This window comes from Marmota monax, unplaced genomic scaffold (assembly GCF_021218885.2).
Source record: "Marmota monax isolate L192 unplaced genomic scaffold, Marmota_monax_Labrador192_F-V1.1 WCK01_AAM20220418_F8-fsc00217, whole genome shotgun sequence".
Classification (NCBI taxonomy): domain Eukaryota; kingdom Metazoa; phylum Chordata; class Mammalia; order Rodentia; family Sciuridae; genus Marmota; species Marmota monax.
Window position 1 is genome coordinate 295,277 of NW_026692031.1, and position 21,296 is coordinate 316,572.

The 21,296-nt window shown below is 46.1% G+C and overlaps 1 protein-coding gene across 2 annotated transcripts in view; it reads left to right on the forward strand.

The window, feature by feature from the left end:
- The window catches only part of Ror2 (receptor tyrosine kinase like orphan receptor 2), a 210,053-nt gene that overhangs the window by 150,801 nt on the left and 37,956 nt on the right, over nucleotides 1–21,296 (forward strand). For both annotated transcript variants that reach the window (XR_006853761.2, XM_046453916.1), the window contains exon 2: nucleotides 7,074–7,151. Coding sequence is in view for 1 of the 2 variants with exons in the window: in XM_046453916.1 (XP_046309872.1) it covers nucleotides 7,074–7,151 (78 nt within the window). In the remaining variant the exon portion in view is untranslated. The remainder of the gene's footprint in view (nucleotides 1–7,073; nucleotides 7,152–21,296) is intronic.

A 21,296-nucleotide genomic window follows, 5' to 3' on the forward strand; every position in this document is an offset into this window, starting at 1 on the left:
TCAGAGGGACAGTGTGTGCAGCTGGGGCCTCAAACACCCCCCACCCCGAAACGGAGGAACCTTTCTTTATTGCCATAGGAGAGTGCAGTTTCATTCTTTTCTTTTCTTTTTTTAAACATCTTTCTTTCTGACCATCTTTAATTAATTGAAAACCTTCCAGAGTTTCAAGGTGAAAAATGGACTCTCTGTAGTGGAGACATCTGATATTCAAAAGAATCTTCCATGAAACCAAATGAAAAGATGCCATGAACTTGGAGTACTCACCTCGTGTTTGTGTTCACTCTCTGCTGGTTTTGGTGCAGAAATAAGCAAGCCATATTGGAGAAGGCAGGCCTCAGGGTCCTCTGTCACAGCCCGGAGGGACTCACCTTTCCTACTGCAGCTGGTGGGGGTGGGGGGTGTGGCCAGGCCCACTGCAGTTAGCTGCCAGGGGCTGTAGAGGCTGGGAAGGAGAACACCCATGAAAGACTCCAATTCAGCTGCCTTAGGGGCCTCTCTCCCCCTCCAGCCAAATATTCACTTGGCCCCTGACAGTAGGCTTTTGTTGGGGGTCTGGGGCTGTCAGAGGCAGAAGGTGGAAAAGCGTTGTGAGGGCAATAGTGGAGGAGTTGGCTGGTGCCTAGATTCATTGAAGCTTTAATATGTTGCTGTAGCAGCGGGATCAAAGCCAAGGTTAAACCGGTGGGAGGCACTGGTTACTCCATGTTTAGTTGTTGAATTTCATTTTATATTTCCAAAGCAGAGTCAAGATGGCCCTTTAAGGAATATAGACCCAGAGGCTAATATTTACTCAACTCAAAGTTAGACATCATGAAAATAAAAAATTACAAACTGTTAAGACCACTACCAATTAGATACTGGCAACTCACCTTGAATGCTGCGTGGGTTTCTAGCTGGCAATTAAAACACACATGGAATAATGTTTTAATAGGAGTGTTTCCCAAAACATTATCAGGTTTCTTTAGTATTGACACACTTTGCCTGGCCCAGTTCCCAGACTCATGGACTCACCTTTTCAGGACTTGATCTACTGCTGTGTAACAATTATCATTTTTTTCCCTGAACTCTTGCATTTCCAGCATCAGGGCTGGTTTTGATTTGACACGATGCTGAGGCAAGTAGTTGTTCTGGAACACCTGACTGGTACTTCGATTGCAGGCAGACAGGTGGACGTGCTGCTTCCAGACAGCCCTGCCCATTATCAGGGACCTGTCCTTGCTCCCCAAGAGGCTCCTGGTTTGCCAGAGGGTCAGCCTCCTGACCTGTGCTCTTTCTTGCACATCCTGGAAATTTTGGGACAAACCAAATCTGAGAATGCCAAGCTTTGGCGAATAGAATCCCCTCACTAATTAAAGGGAGACTGCTTTGAAGGTTTCCAATGTTCCGTCTGCAAACTGCATCTAATTACATCACAGTGAGCACGATGGTTCAGATCCACAGGTGAAGAGATTGATAGATGGAAAGTCTGAATAGCAAAACGTGTTTAAAAGGAACATCAGTCAAAAACAGAATAACAACATGGATTCAAGTCCAAGGGCATAGGTTGAACTTCCTTGGTAAATTCTCGATGGATTGTTTGTCTGTGGTGAATAAGAGTGAGATTATCATATTATTAAAGAGTGAGCCTGGGAATCAGGATACACTCTCTTGCTACTTTGCAGATATTAATTTCTCCTATTGATTCCATCAGTCAAGATGCCACATGAAAGGTTCACATTGAAAGAGGGTTTCCTTGAGGTTTTTGCTCGCGTGGTATACACTGTCTATTTATTAAAAATCCGTACACTGGAGTGGGGCCTGTACCTCCAGTTGTTGTACGCCTGGGTGTAAAAACGCTGACCAGCATCATTAGTACCAGCAATGAATGCTTTCCGCGCTGCCATTCCACAGACACCAATTAGTTCAGCCCTGACTGTAGTGGGCATATGTATAAAGTGCTTTCTGGAATAGTCCATAAGTTTCTGCTGAAGAACTGATATCACAGGGGTTGGGGATATAACTCAATTGGTAGAGTGCTTGTCTCACAAGTACAAGGCCCTGGGTTCAATCCCCAGCACCAAAAAAAAAAAAAAAAAAAAAAAAAAAAGGACTGATCTCACCACCTGCACCTACCAGAAGAAAATGTAGGCCCCACACTCCAACATGTCAGCTTAGGAACTGACTTCCTCAACAAGACTCCCAAAGTGCAAGAAGTAAAATTTAAAAAATCAATCAGTGGGATAGTATCAAACTGAAAAGCTTCTTCACAGCAAAGGAAGCAATCAAGAATATGAAGAGAGCCTACAGAATGGGAGAAAATCTTTGCTACCTGCATCTCAGATAAGGTGTTCATTTCCAAAGTATTCAAAGAACTCAAAAAGCTTAACATCAAAAAGACAAATAACCCAATCAATAAATGGGCAAAGGAACTAAACAGATACTTCTCAAAAGAAGAAATATGAACGGTCAACAAATACATGAAAAAATATTCACTCTCTCTAGCAATTAGAGAAATGCAAATTAAAACTACACTGAGATTCCATCTCACTCTAGTCATAATGGCAATTATCAAGAATACAAGGAACAATGAATGTTGGTGAGGGCGTGGGGCAAAAGGTACACTCATGCGTTGCTGGGGGGCCTGCAAATTGGTGCAACCACTCTGGAAAACAGTATGGAGATTCCTCAGAAAACTAGGAATGGAACCACCCTTTAACCCAGTTATCCCACTCCTCTGTATATACTCAAAGGATGTAAAATCAGCACACTACAGTCATGCAGCCACATCAATGTTTGTAGCAGCTCAGTTCACAATAGCTAAGCTATGGAACCAACCTAGATGCCCTTCGTCAGATGAATGGATCAACAAAATGTACATACACCCAACAGAATGTTTCTCAGCCATAAAGAAGAATGACCTTACGGCATTTGCCAGTAAATGGATGGCTCTGGAGACTATCACGCTAAGTGAAATAAGCCAGTCACAAAAGCCACAGGTCAAAAGGTCTCTCTGATATGTGGACGCTAACTCACAATAAGGGGTGGGGGAATGACATTAGAAGTTCAGTGGATTAGACAAAGGGGAATGAGGGAGGGGACTGGGGATAGGAATAGGAAAGATGGAATGGGACATAACTTTCCTATGCACATGTATGAATACACCACAGTGAATCTCCACATCTTGTACGTCCACAAGACAGAGATCCTAATTAAAATAAGATATACTCCATGTTTTTTACAAATATGTCAAAACAGTCTCTACTGTCATGTATAACTAAAAAGAACAAATAAAAGAAAAACGGATATCGCCTTGCCAATGACGATTAGTATAGGACTCGGCTCTAGAAACACCCACATTCTCCAGAGTGTCTTATTTCTGAGCCTTTCTGGAAGGCTGTGTGAATCATTGAATGCCTGTATCCATCCCAATTAATCTGGGTCCTTTCTGTTTATTTGGTTGGCATTCATGCTTGGCTTTGGGGACATTTCTAATGACTGTGTCATTAGGAGGTAAGGTTTTTGGAGACAGGCTGTTTCTTACCTGTGAGCTCTGTTATGGGTTGGAACAAGAAGATGGAACGTGCAGTTTTCCCACTTGTGAACATGTTACATTAGCCTGGTACCTTGGTCACACAATGTTAATCAATTATTCTTGACCAAAATCCATACTACTCATATTTCCTTTTTTAAAACCTAATATCCCTTTTCTGTCCCATCTTGGATACCACATTACACTCAGTCTTTCCTTCAAGGCTGTAATGGATGCTTTCAACATGGACAAAAGTACACATTCCGCATACTCGCTTCATAATAACTGGGCGCACATATATTTTTGTTTCGTATTAAATGTTTCCCTCTCTTTAGACATCAGAAAGCCAGCAGGAGCTAATGCATCTCCAGTTACCGTGTCACTCTTCGTGTGATTTTTCAGCATATCCAGTAGAGGGGGAAGTCGGAAAGGCTGTGTACATACACCTGCCAGTCTTGGTTGACATATGTGGTCACTAATCAGCATGTCATTGAAATGAAGGGCATGTCATTCACCTGGAGCAGTGTCCTCCTTTTCAGAAGATGGATAAAGAAGTCCTGAGGAGTTAAGACAGACGAGTCTGCTCTCAGATTCTGTTCTCTGGCACCACGGGAGAATCCATGTCTTTCTGTAGCTCTTCAGGGTATATCCAGCCAGTTATGATGGGTGCAGGCTTTGCTTCATGAACTTGCCATCAGTCAGCCAGGTGACGACTGTTCCTGTAGCAGGTGAAGGCCCAGTGGCCTGTGAGGTAAAGAACCACCATCCTCTCCACCCCCATGTGAGGAAGACCCTCTCCAAGACCCCCAGTGGTTTCCTTTAGGAATGGCAGATAGTTCAGTTTTTCCTGTTTGTACAAACCTATGATAAAGTCTTAGTTTATAAATTAGGCACAATAAGAAAATAACAGTTACTAATAAAGTAGGAAGTTACAACAATGTGTTATCATAAAAGTTATGTGTCTCTCTTTTCTTTCTGGAAATATCTTCTTGTACTGTGCTCACCCTTCTGATATTAAAGATGTGAGATGGTGTCTTCATTTTTCAGGGAGCAAATAACAACAGAACCCAGTTTTGCTAGAACCTAGGGTGTCTGTTCTCAGGATCTTGGTGATTTCATACACTGAACACGTTAAACATGTTGACTTGCAGAGGGGATCACACTGGGTCTGTACATCCTTTTGTATCTAAGTCCCAAAGCTGGTGGGGCTCCGGTATCAACTTGGAACGTAACCTGTCACTCCAAATATGATGCACTCCTTTACTCAAATTACCAAAATAATTTGCCTTAGGGTGGGCCCAGGAGGCTGCAAGAAACAAAATCAGACCCCAAAGCTTTGTGCTAAGCAGCAGAACGTATTCCGAGTGACTCCCAGGATTGATAGCAGTGGCATTGCGTGGGTGTGCAGGGACTGCACCTGCTAAGAATAAGAGCAGCATTTGAATCTCCTCCATCCCATCCACAAGGAGTGTCCACAGGGAATATGCCTCTGCTCCCAGATTAGAAGCTGACCGAGAAGCGCCTGGAATCTGTTCCACAGTGGACTTGGGATACTGGAGCTTATTTTTCTTCGAGGCCTATATTTATTTGACTGCCTCACACCATTTGTCAATTTCTAAGCAGTTAGTGCTTTTTATGCCTCTTTTCGACCTGTGTGTATATAGTGCAAGTATGTTTGAGTTTATGTGGTCTTTCTACATTTAAACAGTGCTGAGTGCCAGTAGGTGTAATATGCCAATTTGAAACTTCAAATCTAAACTCAAGTCCTATTTCTTGAGCAGAAATTTGTTGGCTGCCTCGAATAGCTTATACTTCTGTCTTGATCTTAATGACCAGGGCCACTAGCCCTTCCCCCTGAATGCAGCACCTGTTTCCTCAAACTGTCGTAGGATTTAAGTGTATGCAACTTTTAATTGGGGGGAAGAGGTGTGATTGCCCTAGAAGAAGTATATGGTATGGAGGAAGATTTATAGGGTCAGGGATGTTTTATTAAAGATGGCCCCAGAGGAATGTTTGTGCCAGGAGTGAAAAGTCCCGAATCCCGCCCTGCCCGTCAGGTGAGGAGGGTGCCGAGATCTGGACGTGGACTTTCTTGAGCCCCATGGGGCAGGGACCAGATGCACAGAGAGGACTCAGGGACTAGTCTAGAGGTCCTTATTTAGCCAGACGGTCTGAAGTTGTGCCTTCCTGGCTCTCTCTGCCCTCATGGTCGTACCCGATCTCTTCCTACAAACCCTCCTCTTACAGAGGCATCTCGAAATGCCCAGATAGTTGTTAGTTATTGGCTCTCATTTATTAGCCAAATGGAATCACCTGTTATAGAATTAAAAAAATTCTCTTTGATATACTTTTAGAAATTGTGATAAGTACACATGCCAAAAAATTTGCCGCGTGAACCATGTTTAAGGTACAACTTAAGGACATTAAGTACATTCGTGTTGCTGTGCCACCACCGCCACCACCTGTCTTCAGGAATGACTCCTCTTCCCCAAATGAAACTCTGTCCCCATGAAACAGATCCCCATTCCTGTTGGCCAGCCCCTGGTAGCCACCGTTCTTTGCTCTCCGTCTTTGTGGATTTGACTGCTCTGGAGACCTCATGGCCATGGAATGGCACACTACCTGTCCTTCAGTGCCCAGTGTTGTTCTAAAGGGTCATCCCTGCTGTAGCATGGGCGAGGGTCCTCTTCACTTTCAAGACAATAATCATTACGTGTGACTGCTGTTCTCGGATGGGCTTTTCAGAGCATAAACCCAGGCCCATCCTGGGTGTGGCCAAGTTACCCCTGACTTTAACCTTTCTACCCACCCCCAACCAGTGGGACCCTGTCAAGGCCAAGGTACTGGGTAAAGCCTGAAAGTACATGTGAGTGGCGCGGGGCAGGTGGGATGGGGAGAAGAGAGCATGTGGCAGCTTCCTGGGGCATCAGCCACACCTGCCCACCCTTCTCCCAGGACTCTGGGATTGTGGGCACCTCACTGTGTGTGTTTGAAGCTAAGTGTTCAATCTGGAGCAAACTGAATCTGTGCTTGTCCCTGGGTTTGGGTGCATCTGGGGTGGTGCATCGTGGAGTGGGCAGTTGGGGTTAGATTGTCATTGACAGTTGTGGAATCCGTCCTTGCTGGGCTACTTCTGGTGGGTCTGGGGTAGGGGAGGGGAATGAGTCTCTTCAGAAAGTCTCCAATTCTGAATTTATCCCCTGATTACCAGGAAACGCCATCTGGAGGGCTGCTGAATCTGGCTACACAAGTGTTTTGTTTGCCAGCCAGTACTTTAATTTCTTCGGTTCTTTCTCCCTCTCCCCTCTCTCTGGGCCACACCGAGGGCTTCATACTGCTTGTGCTGTTCTTGGGATTAGCTTAGAAATCCCTTTTACTACTGTGTCAAATCTGGTTCTGTGAAAGCCCCATAGAATTTAGCATAACGTCTGATCCCTCCACATTTTCTACAAACCATGGGTGGGCGGTTTTGCTTGAATACCTTTCTTTGTCTTTGCCTGAGAAACGCCTTAAGGCCTCCTGAAGGGGACGTGTGTTTAAGGAACCTCTCTGTTGGCTTTCCCAGGAGAAGTGGAGGTTCCAGATCCGAATGACCCTTTGGGACAACTTGACGGACCAGACAGCCCTATTCCTACTCTGAAAGGTAAGCTTGGGAGGGGGAGGTGCTCTTTCAGGTTTCCCAGAATATCATATGGAGGGCAGTCCATCTGCCCGTTCTACTCAAGCTCTGCTGGTGTGTGTCCTGGCCCAGTGCTGCCCCCTGTTGGCTGGCACGTGGAATGCCCGCCCTGATTCCGGGGTTATGTACAGTATTGGGCTCTGACGCCCAAAGGTGGGAGGGAACACAGGAAGGAAGGAAAGTGTGGGCAGACGGTGGTCAGCTGTGGAGTCAGAGGCCCTGGGGACCTTGAGGGACTGGAGTAGAGCCTTGGGAGCTGGTCTCTTGTCTTGGCCACCAACCAGCCTATTGAAATGCAGTTGCCCTCTGCATTGATTTTTCTCAGTGAAACCGTCCAGAGGTGGGTGGCCCTCTCCGACACTGTTGTCCTGGTGGGTCATGCGTCCCTTGTTGCTCACACTCTCTCAGAGGTTTGCTGGTGACACCATGCTCCCCTGACACGCCTCGAAGTCCTTGTCGGTGTGTAGAGCTGAGAGGACAAAACAGGCCAAGTTGGACAGAGGCGGGCCAGTCATCTGAGGAAGTGATGCCTCTTTTAACTCCTACCCTGGGGCCGCGTATTCTCAGGTCATCTCAGTCATCTGGGCCTTCCGTGGTGGCAGAACCCCACACTGATTTCCCCACTCTTCTAAAGCCTAGAAGTCTTACCATCGGGTATTCTCCTGGTTGGTTCTGGGTGAGGGCCCCCTTCCTGTCTTGCGGAGGGAGCCTTCTCACTGTGTGTCCTCACATGGCGGACAGAGAGAAAGTTTCCTCTGATTTCTCTTCTTATAAGGACACTAACGCCATCATGGGGACCCACCCTCATGACCTTACCTGAACCTGACCACCTCCCCAAGACCCACCTGCAAGTACCACTGCGGTGGAGCCTAGGGCAGCACCTTTGGAGACTGAAGGGACATAAGAATTCTGTGTGACAACGTCAGAAGAGCTGCATTGTTTCTGTGTTATCTATGGGGCAGTGCCGAGATCCACAGTGGTTTCTCAGCCCCCTGCACCTTAAGAAGCTCCCGTTTTGCTTCAGGGACCTGTTCGTCCCTGAGAGGCCTGAGAGACCACCAAGGCTGTGGTCTTCTGGGAGTTAGAGCAATAACGACTATACCTACCTCCCAAAGGGTGCGCCTCCAAATACCACCCCCATATGAATTTGGGAATTACCTTGTCAATTCATGAAATTTGGAGGGGGGACACACCCCCAAAACATAGCACCTCACCGTTGCTCTCCAATTGCTCCCCAGGGCATATTGTCTGCATAAGATCAGTTGTGTATGTGTGTGTTTTGTTTCATTATTATTATTATTATTTCAAAACATTACAAAGCTCTTGACATATCATATTTCATACATTTGATTCAAGTGGATTATGAACTCCCATTTTTACCCCGTATACAGATTGCAGAATCACATCTCATACTTTTTTGCTCAGAGAGCCTCGGGGAATGTCACTGCTTGCCCCATATGGCTTAAATCAGCTATTTAAAGTAAGAATAGCTGAACATACAAGATTAGCCATTTCTTTCGTTATCCTTTATGATGCATATGTAAACCACAGGCAGGTGAAAATGATCTGCAGACCAGTTTCTGCTGGTGACACGACAGCTTTATGTTGGCCCCAGCAAGTATGGCCTGAGAGTTAGCTGTAAAAAGTGATCACGTGCAGATGCATCCTGCCAGTATTCAGCATGTAGCATACGCAGTCAGCCCCTGCTATCTGCAGGCTCTGCATTTGTAGATTCAACCAACTACGGACCAAAGATATTTTTTAAAAGTTGCATCTGGCCAGGTGCAGTGGCACATGCTGTAATCGCATGGCTCAGGAGGCTGAGGCAGGAGGATTGCAAGTTCAAAGCCAGCCTCTGCAACAGCAAGGCGCTAAGGCACTCAATGAGACCCTGTCTGTAAATAAAATACAAAATAAATATTGCTGGGGATGTGGCTCAGTGCTCAAGTGCCCCTGAGTTCAATCCCCAGTACCTGACCCCCTCAAAAACAAAAAGTTGCATCCATACTGAACTGGACAGACTTTTCCCCCCTTGTCATACTGTAAACAATACAGGATGACAGTTATTAACATAGCACTTACATTGTATTAGAAATGACCTAGAGGTGATTTAAAGTACGTGGAAGGCTGTCCATAGTTTTGATGCAAATACTAGGCCATTTGGTACGAGAGACTTGAGCAACATGGATTCCGGTATCTAAGGGGGCATCCTGGAACCAGTCCCCTGGAGGTGCCAGGGGATGATGGTAGCTGGTAGGTAGTTCCGGCTGAAGAAGGCAAGAGAGGGACTGAGGTGATGGGTGGGGGAAGATCCTGGAGCAAAAAAAAAAAAACATTGTATAGAAGAGAAAATGACCAGTAAGGATGCTGTGATTACAGGTGAAAAGTTCCCTGTAGGTCTCCGTACGCCAAAGTCTTGTCGTTGTCAGGACTAAAGCCAGCTTCAGGTCTCCAGTCCTGGGCTGACGTGTGCGTGAGTGTTGGATAGGAATCTTGTAAGACATGCAGTATGCCTACTTACATAGGCACAATTTATGATTATTATACTACCTACAAAAAACTACCTTTAGCCTAGAAACTATTTGCCCTTGTGTTCCAAGGCTGTATTTTAAATTCATGTGTAATGCAGCCCGTGTTCTGTAAAACCAGGACTTTGGAATGTCTGTGGGAAGTGGATAATTCCAGAACACCATAGGGTGGTGTGGAGCTGGTCTTGCCCATCGCGTGGCCTCCTGTGTTCTGGCTCAGCCAAAGTACACACAGTGCATTGTGTCGCCTGTCTTCGGAGAGCCAGTCATGTCCATGCTGAGACTAAGGGGAGTTCCTGACATTCCCCGCGTGAGCACAGGTTGCAATTATAGGTGATCCCAAGTGGATTCTAAATAACAGGGTAGGGAAACCCGTGCTTCACTTGTGCTTACCAGGCTGCCCCTGCTGGTGGTTACAGGTGGTGGTGACATGCTGCTGAACAAGGATTCCTTGGCAAGAGCCAGAAAAGCAGTCAGCCGAGGTGTACAGGGTTGCCATGGAGATAAAGCTTGTTGCTCTCTGTTTACTAAGCGTCAGTTTCCCGATTCATGTAGGACGTGAGGACTGATGAGCAAATACGCTGGGTGTTTCAGGTCTATTCTGGAACTCTTGGAGCGTGTGCGCTTGTGTGTGTGTGTGTGTCTTTGCACATGCATGTATTGTGGTGGTTTCTTAGATTTAGCATAGAGTGAAGTCTTCCTAAGGCAAACCAGGTAGAAAATGAAAATAGGATCCTAATTGCAAACAGATTCACATGACGTCTGTTGACTGTGATTGGGAACTTGGATGCGGCATCTAGCTAGGAGTCTGGGCTGCTGGGCCCAGCTGAGCCCAGCTGAGCCCCACCCTGGCCAATCATTGAAACTTTCCAAGCTCTAGTTTTTAATCTACAAAACGGGCAGGAGTAATGTTAGTCCCCAGTGCTGTCCGTGGGCTGGTTGTCCCCTAGAAAGGAGAGGGGCTGCCTGGAACAGGGCATGTCAGAGCACCCAGACCAGAGCCTAAGAGGTGCCCATTCATCTCATGTGAGTCTGAGGCAGCCCTTGGCATGACCCCCAGCAGGCAACCCAGAAGAAAGGATACTGAGGAGTGTTCCTCTCCTGCTGGATGGACGTAGGTACATCCACCCCAGATGGAGGTACCTGATCCCCCCGATTTTTTTTTTCATTTTGACACCATTAAATACAGGTAAGGCTGAAATTTACCAGAGACCCCAAAGGGGGACTTGAGTGCTAATAAGGATGAACAGGGGACCATGGTGCAGTCAGGGCCATGGCACGGCCGTCCTCTGCCGCACTGCCCTGGTATTTCTTAATAATCTCCCTGCAAAGGGAGCAAATTAAGCAGAGTCAGAACACACAGAGCTACAGTGTCGGGAAGAACAAGTGCTGTAGAAATGAATAGGGACTCGGGGATCGTCTGTGTATTATGGGGGTGGGGGTACCCAGGTGGACATGGGGGACTTCCAGGAGGGTGTGCCTCCCGAAACGAGTCTTTATCTATTCATCAAGTGTTGACTGAAAGCCACCAAGTGCCCGGCCCTGGGAATCCCTGGAGTAGAGGAGAAAATGGCTTCATTGACGAATGAAGCCAGGTCTGGAAGTTCATCCCACAGAAAGACCAATGTCTTCTCCACTCCAGGAGGTTGGGGGGTTTAAGGTATAGGCCAGGAATAAGGAGGAAGAGGGATAGGCTAATCAAGGGGAAGAGATTCAGTTCTTTTCTGGGAATAGCCGGATATCTTCCAGGATCTGTGGTTTCACCTCTTTTTACCCCTTTCATGGCTTGGTGTTTCTGGTTATGTGTCTTTATCCTTATTTATTTTTTGGTACCAGGGATTGACCCAGGGGCGCTTAACCACTGAGCCACATCCCTAACCCTTTTTTGGATTTTATTTAGAGACAGGGTCTGGCTGAGTTGCTTACAGCTTCTCTAAGTTGCTGAGGCTGGCTTTGAACTCACAATCCTCCTGCCTCAGCCTCCCAGGTTGCTAGGATTACAGGCGTGCCCCACCGCACCCAGTCGTGTCTTTATCCTTGAAGGACAGAGAGAGACTAGGCAAGTCTAGGTCAGATTAACTGTATGTTATAGTTTTGGACAAAACATTTTTCAAATGATCAGCATGTCTACAACAAGAGCTGAGTAGAAAATCTGACCCAACGGTTAAAATGGAACAAAGGAGAGAGGTATAACATGAAGATGGATGCCAAGCGCTCTCATCTTGTCCCTTCTCCCATAGTTTGTGTGTCAGGCCTGGGTGAGGAGTCAGTGTTTTCAGAATAGGCTGCCTTCTGGTCCCTGGAACATAATCTGGGGGCCGTTGTCACAGTCGCTCACACGTCAGAGCTGGTATCTACACAAAATGCTAGTGGGAGACTAATAACAGTCGTCCGGCTGTGTGATCTCCAGGATTAGTGAGTTTTAAGTCAACTAAGCGCAAGCAAAGCTAGCAGGTTTACTTAGGTGTATCCTCAGTAACACCTCCACCCTCTTAGGTTCTTTGGGACACACTAAACTGCATAAGTCATACAACAGAAAAGAGTATTACATCCACAGGGACATCACAGAAAAGCAAAGTGGATGCTCTAAATCCCAGTGAGATCTAGGAGCTTATGTGCCCTCTTCACAGGGGAGAGAGGAGAAAGGCACAGGCAGTTCTGGGGAGAGTAAATGAACTTGGGGAAAGAACAGGCGAGTGTCTGTCTGGGCGTCCATCTGTGGGTCCACCTCCAGCCTTCTCTCCTGTGCTGTGTTGGTCTTCCCTGGTTAAAGTCCCAGGGGAAGAGACTCCTCTGGAGGACCACCCTCACAGATCAGAGAGAGCCTTTGCCTGTGACTGATGTCCTGATGCCTTCAGGTCAACATGATTGGCCACCAAAGCACCACACGTTCTGTGGTCCCTTTCCTCCTCTGATAATGGGTTGTCTTTGGTACAGATGTGTTTTGTCCAAGAATCACACCACAGCATTAGGCACTCAGTCCTGTCATTGTGCAAACACCATCGAGTCCTTACACAAGCTAAGACGGCTGCAGTGTCACCAGTGTAACCTCATGGAACCATCTGGTCTGTCGTTGACAGGATGTCTATGCAGTAGAGGGCTGTACTTGATTAGTGTACATTTCCTTTATAGATCTACATTTCTTTCTTTTTTTAAAAGACAGCTTTTCAGGGTTACTCCTAGATCTGCAGTATCTTTGAATAACCAGCTCAAAATATGCCAAAGAAACAAAAATGTTTTGGGATGGCCTATTCTGGTTCCCAACATATTTTAGGATGGTACGTCCTGAGCCCCAACAGTGTAAACATCTCAGTATTAGGCGGTGCAGTCTCTGCACCCTCGGGCTCACTTTGTGTCACCCCTAAGTAGGCAGGGACAATGAGTAGATGGTGAGGAGGCACAAGATGGTGAGGAGACAGGGGACAGGAGACCAAGGCAAACACGTGAACCCCAGGAGGACCTCAGCTCGCGGAGGTGCTACAGGAAGGTGGGTCAGGCTGGGTCCGGTGGTGACTAGCCTAGATGACATGCTCGGGACGGCAGAGGACATAGGGGCAGAGTCCAGAAAGGACCCCGTGGAGTCCCAGGCTAGCCCACGTTCGGGGTGCTCCAGGCAGGAGGTGGCGGACACAGGCAGAGTCAGTGGGGGAGGTGGCCCAGGGCTTCTGTCTAGGTGGGTCCTGCTCCAAGGACCTGTGCTCACGACAGGTGGGGGCCACAGGTGACCATGAAGCCCTGCTCCCTGAGGAGGCCCCGCAGGAGACTGGCTTCAGTCCTCGTGTAGCACAGGTGTTCCCTGTGCCCTGTGTGCCTGGGCAGCTCTGGAGGAGGTGCAGACATACTGACGGGTCCTGGGGAGGGAGATGTTCAGGTGGGCCCAGAGGAGATGGCTCCGTGTTCACGTTAGGGTGGTCCAGCCCCAGGGGCTCCTCTATCTTGACCAGGGAAGAGGTCTCTGAAAGAGAAGCCTCCAGAACAGTATGACGGTGTGCCTTGCTCCTGAGGTTCAAGGAAACAACCCTGACAGTTTTTGTTTGTTTGTTTGTTTGTTTGTTTGTTTGTTTTTAATCCTCCCTCCGCCCCCTGCCAAATCGGGAAAGCCAGCAGCTTTAAATAACAATCTTAGAGCTTCCTTGAATCAAACAGTGGGCTGGCAGACCCAGGGGAGCCTCTCAGGACTCCTCATCTGAGGTTCCACTGTCTCAGGTCCTGCAGGAAGTCTCGAGCAGGGCCTGCTGCCACCAGCTGCCCAGGCTGTGGACCCCAAAGTCACTTCCCCAGGGCATCTGTGGGCTTGCACTGAGCAGAACCCATGCCCGCATCACCCTCCTTTGGGGATGGCGGGGGACATTCTATGTCTGTGGACAAAGAGCTGAAACCCCTGGCTGACCCGGGGAGGGAATGACCTTCCAGCCCATGGCATAAGTGGAAGTGAGGCCTCCCCAGCCAGATCTCAAGTCCTTGCTGGGTCCAGGATTGTGTGCCCTTAGGACACCCACGGCCACACAACCCAAGCAAACCTTTTCCTGAAAGGTTTTCTAACTCCCTTGGGACCAAGGTTTCCAGGTTCTGAGCCTGCAGCCCTTGGGAGGATGAGGGCCATGTAGGGAGACCCCGTGGTGCACCCTGGAGACAATTATTCCTCATTTAGCTATGAATTTGCAAGGACCTTTGGGCTGTCTGGGATCTGGACAAAACTAAATGGTGTTGAAGAAAATTTCAACTGGCAAATAGGAGATGCTAGAGCACGCACTGGGGTGGTTTGGGGCAGACTGTGGGCGGGGCACACGCACCTGCGGGTACCCTGAGGTATGCAGAGGCCCACGGTGGCTTCTCACCATCTCTGCAGGGGGTTCTTTGTATTTCTTCTCATTTCCTCTGTCAGCCTGTCATCCTTCCAGGAGAAGTGTTCTGTCAACTTGCCCTCAGCTGGGGGCATCAGGACAGCTGGCCGCTGTCTCCCTCTTGCAATGCCCTCTCCCCAAGGTACGAATGTCAAGCGCTTTACTTCATGTCTTGGGCCCCTGTGCTCTCTGTCCGCCCTCCCCTTTTCCTCCGTTTCTCTGATGCTCGAGTTCTGCAGCTGGGTCTGTGCAGGCCTGGACAGCTCAGCGGGAGGCCTGAGCTGAGGAGACCAGTGGCTCCCCGCCTCGGATTGATTTATTGACCTATGAGTCTTTCCCCTGGGAGAAGCAGCTTTATACCCTTCCTTCCGCTCTCAGGCTCCCCTTTTCAGTTGCCCGTCCAGGAAATCTGTCTGTTTTGTCTCCCCACCACTCAAAGCCCTATGACCTCACGACCCCTCGCACATAGGTTTTTTTATTTATTTTTTTAAATCCCCTTCCCAGACCAGTCACTGTAGCCTGGTGAATAAGCGAATCCTCAAACGCCTGGGTAATTTGACCACTTTGTGAACATTTGCATGGCAGGTTGTGGCTCTAGTTGGCTTTTTCGCTGCTGTGGCTAAAAGACCCCACAAGAACAATTTTAGGTGAAGAAAAGTTTATTTGGGAGCTCACGGTTTCAGAGATCTCAGTCCAGAGAAGGCCGACTCCATTCCTCAGGGCTCAAGGTGAGGCTGAACAAGGGGGCAGAGCAGTGTGGCAGAGGGAGAGGCTCTACTTGCCAGATAACAAACACATATACAGGCCAAAGTCACCCCCAGACCCAGCTTCTCCAGCCACAGCCTACCCACCTTCAGTTACCGCTCAGTGAATTCCTATTAGGGGGATTAATTCACTGATTGGGTTAAGGCTCACAACCCACTCATTTCTCCTCTAAACCTTCCTGCATTGTCTCACACATGAGCTTTTGGGGGACAGTCGTGATACACAAATCACTAGTCATTGATCTGTGATTGTGTGGGAGAGTGGGTGCTCCTTGTCTGTGGCTGGCAGAATTCTGTCACCTTTGCCCCTGGAATGTCTCAGTGCTTGGGCTCAGCCCCACTGTCCACAGCTGGACAGGGCACTGGGGAGACGGACCCTTACATCAGTGTCAAAGTTGCATCGCTGTTTGGAAGGAGAACTTTTTAGATCAATTGAAAGGAAAGAATCTGTCCCTAGCGCTGGGTTCACGTTACTGAAATGCTCAGTCAGCCATGCCTGGCTCCTTTTTAGCCTGTTAAATTGTCTGCAGAGGTTTGGGGCAGCTTTAAAGGAATTTTTTTGTGAGCTAGTGGAGAGCTGAGAAATTGGTTAGTAGAAACCCCACATTTTGCACATAAGGGAAATGAAGCCAAGAGAGGTTAAATGACTGGCTGTAAATTAAACACAAGAGAGAAAGGAATATTGTGCTGGATCTCCAGAGAACGCACTTTCTAGCTTTCATTTTTGGCCTCGAGAGGATTGATGATGGCGAAAACCAAACTAATTTGGCAGCCCTCCCACTTCAATTACTTACACGTGCTCAATAAAATATTAGTAGAAGACGTAAATGCTTATATGAACTTGCCAGAGAGGTGGAGAAATGCCCAGGAGCCAGGAAGAGAAAGGAAACAGAATTATAAGTAACAGCCTTGGGCTGCCACGGCAGAGACCACTTAAAGTAGCTCTCTACATTTTCAGCCTTAGAGAAGCCTGATTTTCCTGGGTCCTCAGCCTGATTTTCCTGGGTCCTCAGGAAAAATTTATATGAGACAGGGAGTTGGATCCTGCAGGTGGCATGCGGTTAGGACCAAGAATAAGAAATGATGTGGCCAGGTGGCCCTGGAACTGATGTGGACACATCACTGGGCTCCAGGGTGGAGCAGCTACCGATAAAGCATAGACATCAGTGCAAAAGGGTAGCTGCAGAAAGATCAAACGCTCTAATGCCTTGGAGTTGGAATAACTTCCAGAACATAAGTGCTGTTCTTAAGAGGCGATGCAGGCATATTAAAATCTGATTGAGACTCTTAAATAAGATAAATATCTGAAAGTTACTGCTTTCACTTGGAGTTGGGTTTGTTAGGCTTCTTTCAAGGAGAAATAATGGGTTAAACATCAAGTTTGAGTTATAGAAAATAAAGGAACTGACATCATTTTGCACCTTCTGTAAGTCCTGTGAAGTATCATCCCTGCTACAGAAACTGTTTTGCTAGACCCAGCTTCATCAAGAGCCCTAGGTTTTGACACCAATCCAGAAGGGAATCCTTAGGGTCCTGAGACCTTGTAGACAAGCCTTCCATGCAAATACGGGCCATTGAGAGCTACTCTCCTCAGGAAGAGCTTTGAGAACATTTTCAGTTATCAGCCCAGGGAGAAAGAGAGCTTGTCTCGACCCTGGTTTGGGATGGGAGATGCGGGGCGAGTCTTCCCTATGAGGAATCAAACTTGGGCCCACACCTCTGGAAACTAGATTGACATTGCCAGAAAGTTGTGGGAAATCCCAAGCCAGAAAGTCAAAATAAAGCTTGGCACTGCCTACTGAAGGCACCCAGTCTTCAAGGGATTCCCGCAGAAAAACCAGCCTACAGTGAGAGATCACAAAGCACGCTCAAGAAGGCCCAGGATGAGTGGTGAACCAGTCAACGATGAAGTCGGAAGGAGTAAAGAGAAAGGAGAGAATGGAAAGCGCACAGAGGAAAAGGCAGTGGGGGATTTGAGAAGGAACCAAACCTTCTGGAAGCAAAAGATACAGTTCATGAACTGGAAATCTGACAGACAGGTGACAGAGCAGGCGATAGGTAAAAATAAAGGATAGGGAACATAAAAGGTAGGCAAGTAATGTAGAGGAACCATACAGGGGAGATCAGCATATACCTAGAGGAAGATTTCAAAGAGGAGATAAAGGGGGAGGGAGAGAGGCGATTTTTATGAGATATTGATAGATAGTGTTACTGAATTGTGGAAGAGCGTGAGTTTTCACATTTAGGGCCCTAAGATCTGAGGAGGCTGAAATAAAAATAAACTTACAGCTGGTAGTAGATATTTCAGAATGACAAAGACAAAGGAAAAGAATATTTAAAGTGGCCTAAGGGGAGAAGTTTTGATTACCTACAAAACAACAGTAACTGGCAAGACCCTCAGTAGTGCCCCCCAGAAGCCAGAAGACAATAGTGTTAACTGCGAGTCTAGAATTCTGTATTCTAATCTATTCTTTTTTCTTTTTTAGAGAGAGAGAGAGAGAGAGAGAGAGAGAGAAGACAGAGAATTTTAATATTTATTTTTCAGTTTTTGGCGGACACAACATCATTGTTTGTATGTGGTGCTGAGGATCGAACCTGGGCCGCACGCGTGCGAGGCGAGCGCGCTACCGCTTGAGCCACATCCCCAGCCCATCTAATCTATTCTTCAAATGAGAAAGCAACAGATATTTTTAGGGGAAGACTAAAAATGTTTACAAACTCATCCTTTATCCAAGGAACAGATGTGATTTAGGATGAGTTCAAGAGAACTTAGGAGAAAAGAGGAAGATGTAAGAAGTATTAGGAAAGAATTCAAAACAAGATGGCAGATCTCAATAAGCTCTAGCAAAAATCAACAATAATAATTACCACTGAGGACTTGAAACTCAGTGTAATTAAGAACTGAGAAGTAGGAGCTCAAAAGCTAGTGAGCGTGTATGTGTGTGTGGGGGGGGCTTGGGGGAGAGGGGGAGAGAAGCAAGCAATTATAGTGCATAAAGGTTATGGTATTGGGAAGCTTTTTCCAATTAGATACGCCTATAAAAAGATAGATTGGTCACTGAAGTGTACATGTCAAACAAGTAAAACAGAAATGGAGAATTTACAAAATCCAGGAGAAAGTAGAAAAGGAGAATTAAAAAGCAAAATGAAAACATTAAAAAATAAAATTAATTGGTTAAAAACCTCATAGATTAGCTCACAAATTCATATATTGACATGTAAAACTGTATGCCATTCATAAAATTCTATAATCATAAAATGTAAGATATTAAATAGATAAAAGTAGAACTATGTTAACCCAAAGTACCCTGAAGTGGTTATTTAATATCAAACACATCTGATTTTAGACAAAAACTTTGCAAAACTTATCTAAGGACCAAATGATGTAATAAAGCTGAAGTTGGATGCACCGAGCTACATAGTTTGCAACGTATAAGCACAACTCAACAGAATTACTGATAACTATTTGACAAATGGAGAATCAGTGAACACATACCTCAGTGTAACTAGCATGTGAACATATTAAATTTTTTGTAGAAATATGGACAAGGTAGATCTAAGGGCATATATCAACCCCTGCAGTGAGCAGTTAGAGAAAACACATTCTTACCTTGAAAATGTGGACCATTTATTGAGTTGACATCCATCGGGCTGTTGAGTCAATCTGAGTCTCATCAAAGAATTGTTTGTGTTGGCCATGTTTTTAAAAACACTGTACTTAAAGTACACATGAATAATTTGTAGCTAAGAGAAAAGAATCACAAGGTAATTGATGAGATATTGGGTATAACCAAACATATGAAGATTTAATTATTTATTGGGCTGGGCCTGGTGATGCATGCCTATAATCCCAGCAACGTGGGAGGCTGAGGCCGGATCACAAGTTAGAGATCAGCCTCAGCAATTTAGCAAGGCCCTAAAGCAACTTACCATGACACTGTCTAAAGACAAAAAAATAAAAAGGGCTAGGGATATAGCTCAGTGGTAAAGTATCCCTGAATTCAAGCACCACATAATAATAATAATAATAATAATAATAATATGATAAATAATTTATTGGACAGCTAAAACGTCAAAGGAAAATTTTATGTTTCAGTGGGCATGGTGGTGCACAACTGTAATCCCAGCAACTTGGGGGCCTGAGGCAGGAGGAGCACAAGCTTGGGGCCACCCTCTGCAATTCAGTGAGACCCTGTCTCAGAAGAAAAAGGTAGAATAAAACGAAGGGCTGGGGATGCAGTTCAGTGATAGAGTGCCCCTGGGTTAAATCCCCAGATCTTCAAAAAAAAAAAAAATCAATTTTAATGCATCCCCTAGAAAAGGAAAAAGACAAGAAACTATCTAGAAGTCAGAAAAAGGGCAACAGAGTGGAGACATCAGCAGATGGTTACAGAAGGAAAGTCTCAATGATCAGCAAACTTTCCAAAATATGCTGAAGCTCACGAGGATTTCTTAAGGTGCTCGCTGAAACAGCCGTGTGTTACTATTTCACACTCTCAGATGGGCAGACATTTTAAAGCTCCCAACACCAAGTATTAGCAAAGTTATGGGAAAACCCTGTGATATTACATGTTGTTAGTGGAGTGAAAATTGTTTTAAACACTTTTGAGACTCAGATAAATCAAAACTTTCAAGACCCCGTAGCTTACCACTTCCACATCACCTTTGAGGTTCCCTTGCACATGTGCATACAGATGGTGCATCAACACTGTTCTAGAAAAAATATGGGATGACTTATTATCCCTGGATTGGGAAATGGGTAATGAAATTGTGGTTTATATGGTGGACTGTCGTACCTTAACTGAAACATGGGAGCTAGTTCAATATGGAGGAGGATTTTGAAGGACAAAAGGCAAGTAGGAAAGGTGGATCTTTCCGGGAAAATTTCTCAAACTACAAAATAACTCAACTATCTGTTGGGATAATGCCTCATAGTTCTCTGGAGAGAGGGAGAGATAAGGCCTTGGTTGCAAATATGGTAAAACATAGCCAAGAAATTTTGATATTGTTTGCGTTGTGTATCTCTCATGAATTTCTTTACAGTTGCAGCTTTCAGCATGTAAAACTTTCAAATGGCAAAGAACATTGAATAAAACAGGCCAAAGGAGATACGGGAGGGTAAGAATTTTGACAGCCAAAAGGCTATGTTGTTATTGGAAACAGGTGATCCCTTTGTAGAACAATCTAAGACAGTCAGCCTGGAAACTATTATAACTAGTAAGATAGCCTGGGAAAAAGAAAATAAAATGTACGTGGCAGGCAGCCTAATGGCCACCTGCAAGGCTGTCCATTTCCGTATTCCTGGAGCCCATGAATACGTTACTTAGCACGGGGACTTGGTAGGTGTGATTCAGGATGGTGAGATGACAAGACTGTGTGGGACTACCCAGGTGGGCCCAGTGCAAACTAAGGATTCTTATAAAAGGGAGGCAGGAGGACCAGGGTCCATGGTGGGAGAAGTGGTGATGGAAGCAAAGATATAAGGGAGGGAACTGGAGCCAAGGGACAAGGACAGCCTCCGGCACATGGGAGAGGCAAGGCCAGATGCCCACCGAGAGCCTGCAGAAAAGACCAGCCCTGCTGACACCTGGATTTTAGGCTATTTGACCTCCATAATTATAAGACCATAAATTTTTCCTGTTTTATTCTGTTACATTTGTGGTCATTTGTTACAGCAGGAGATTCAGTACAGTATTTGCTGTCTCACGGTTTGCCTATAAGCCTTAAACCATTCGGACAGAAATAATAGAAATAAAACCAATTCCTAATAGTAAGGCAAAATATAAAATAGCTAAAAATGTACCTGGAAATGAATGTGAAGATCTGTATGAAGAAACTTAAGGTGAAGTTTTTCTGAATAGATAAGAAGGTATGGAATAGAGACATAGATGGTACGTACGGTCCCAATATTGTCCAGAAGATCATTTTATACAAATCATCTGTGGTTGCAGGTCTTGCTCCACAAAAGTCCTG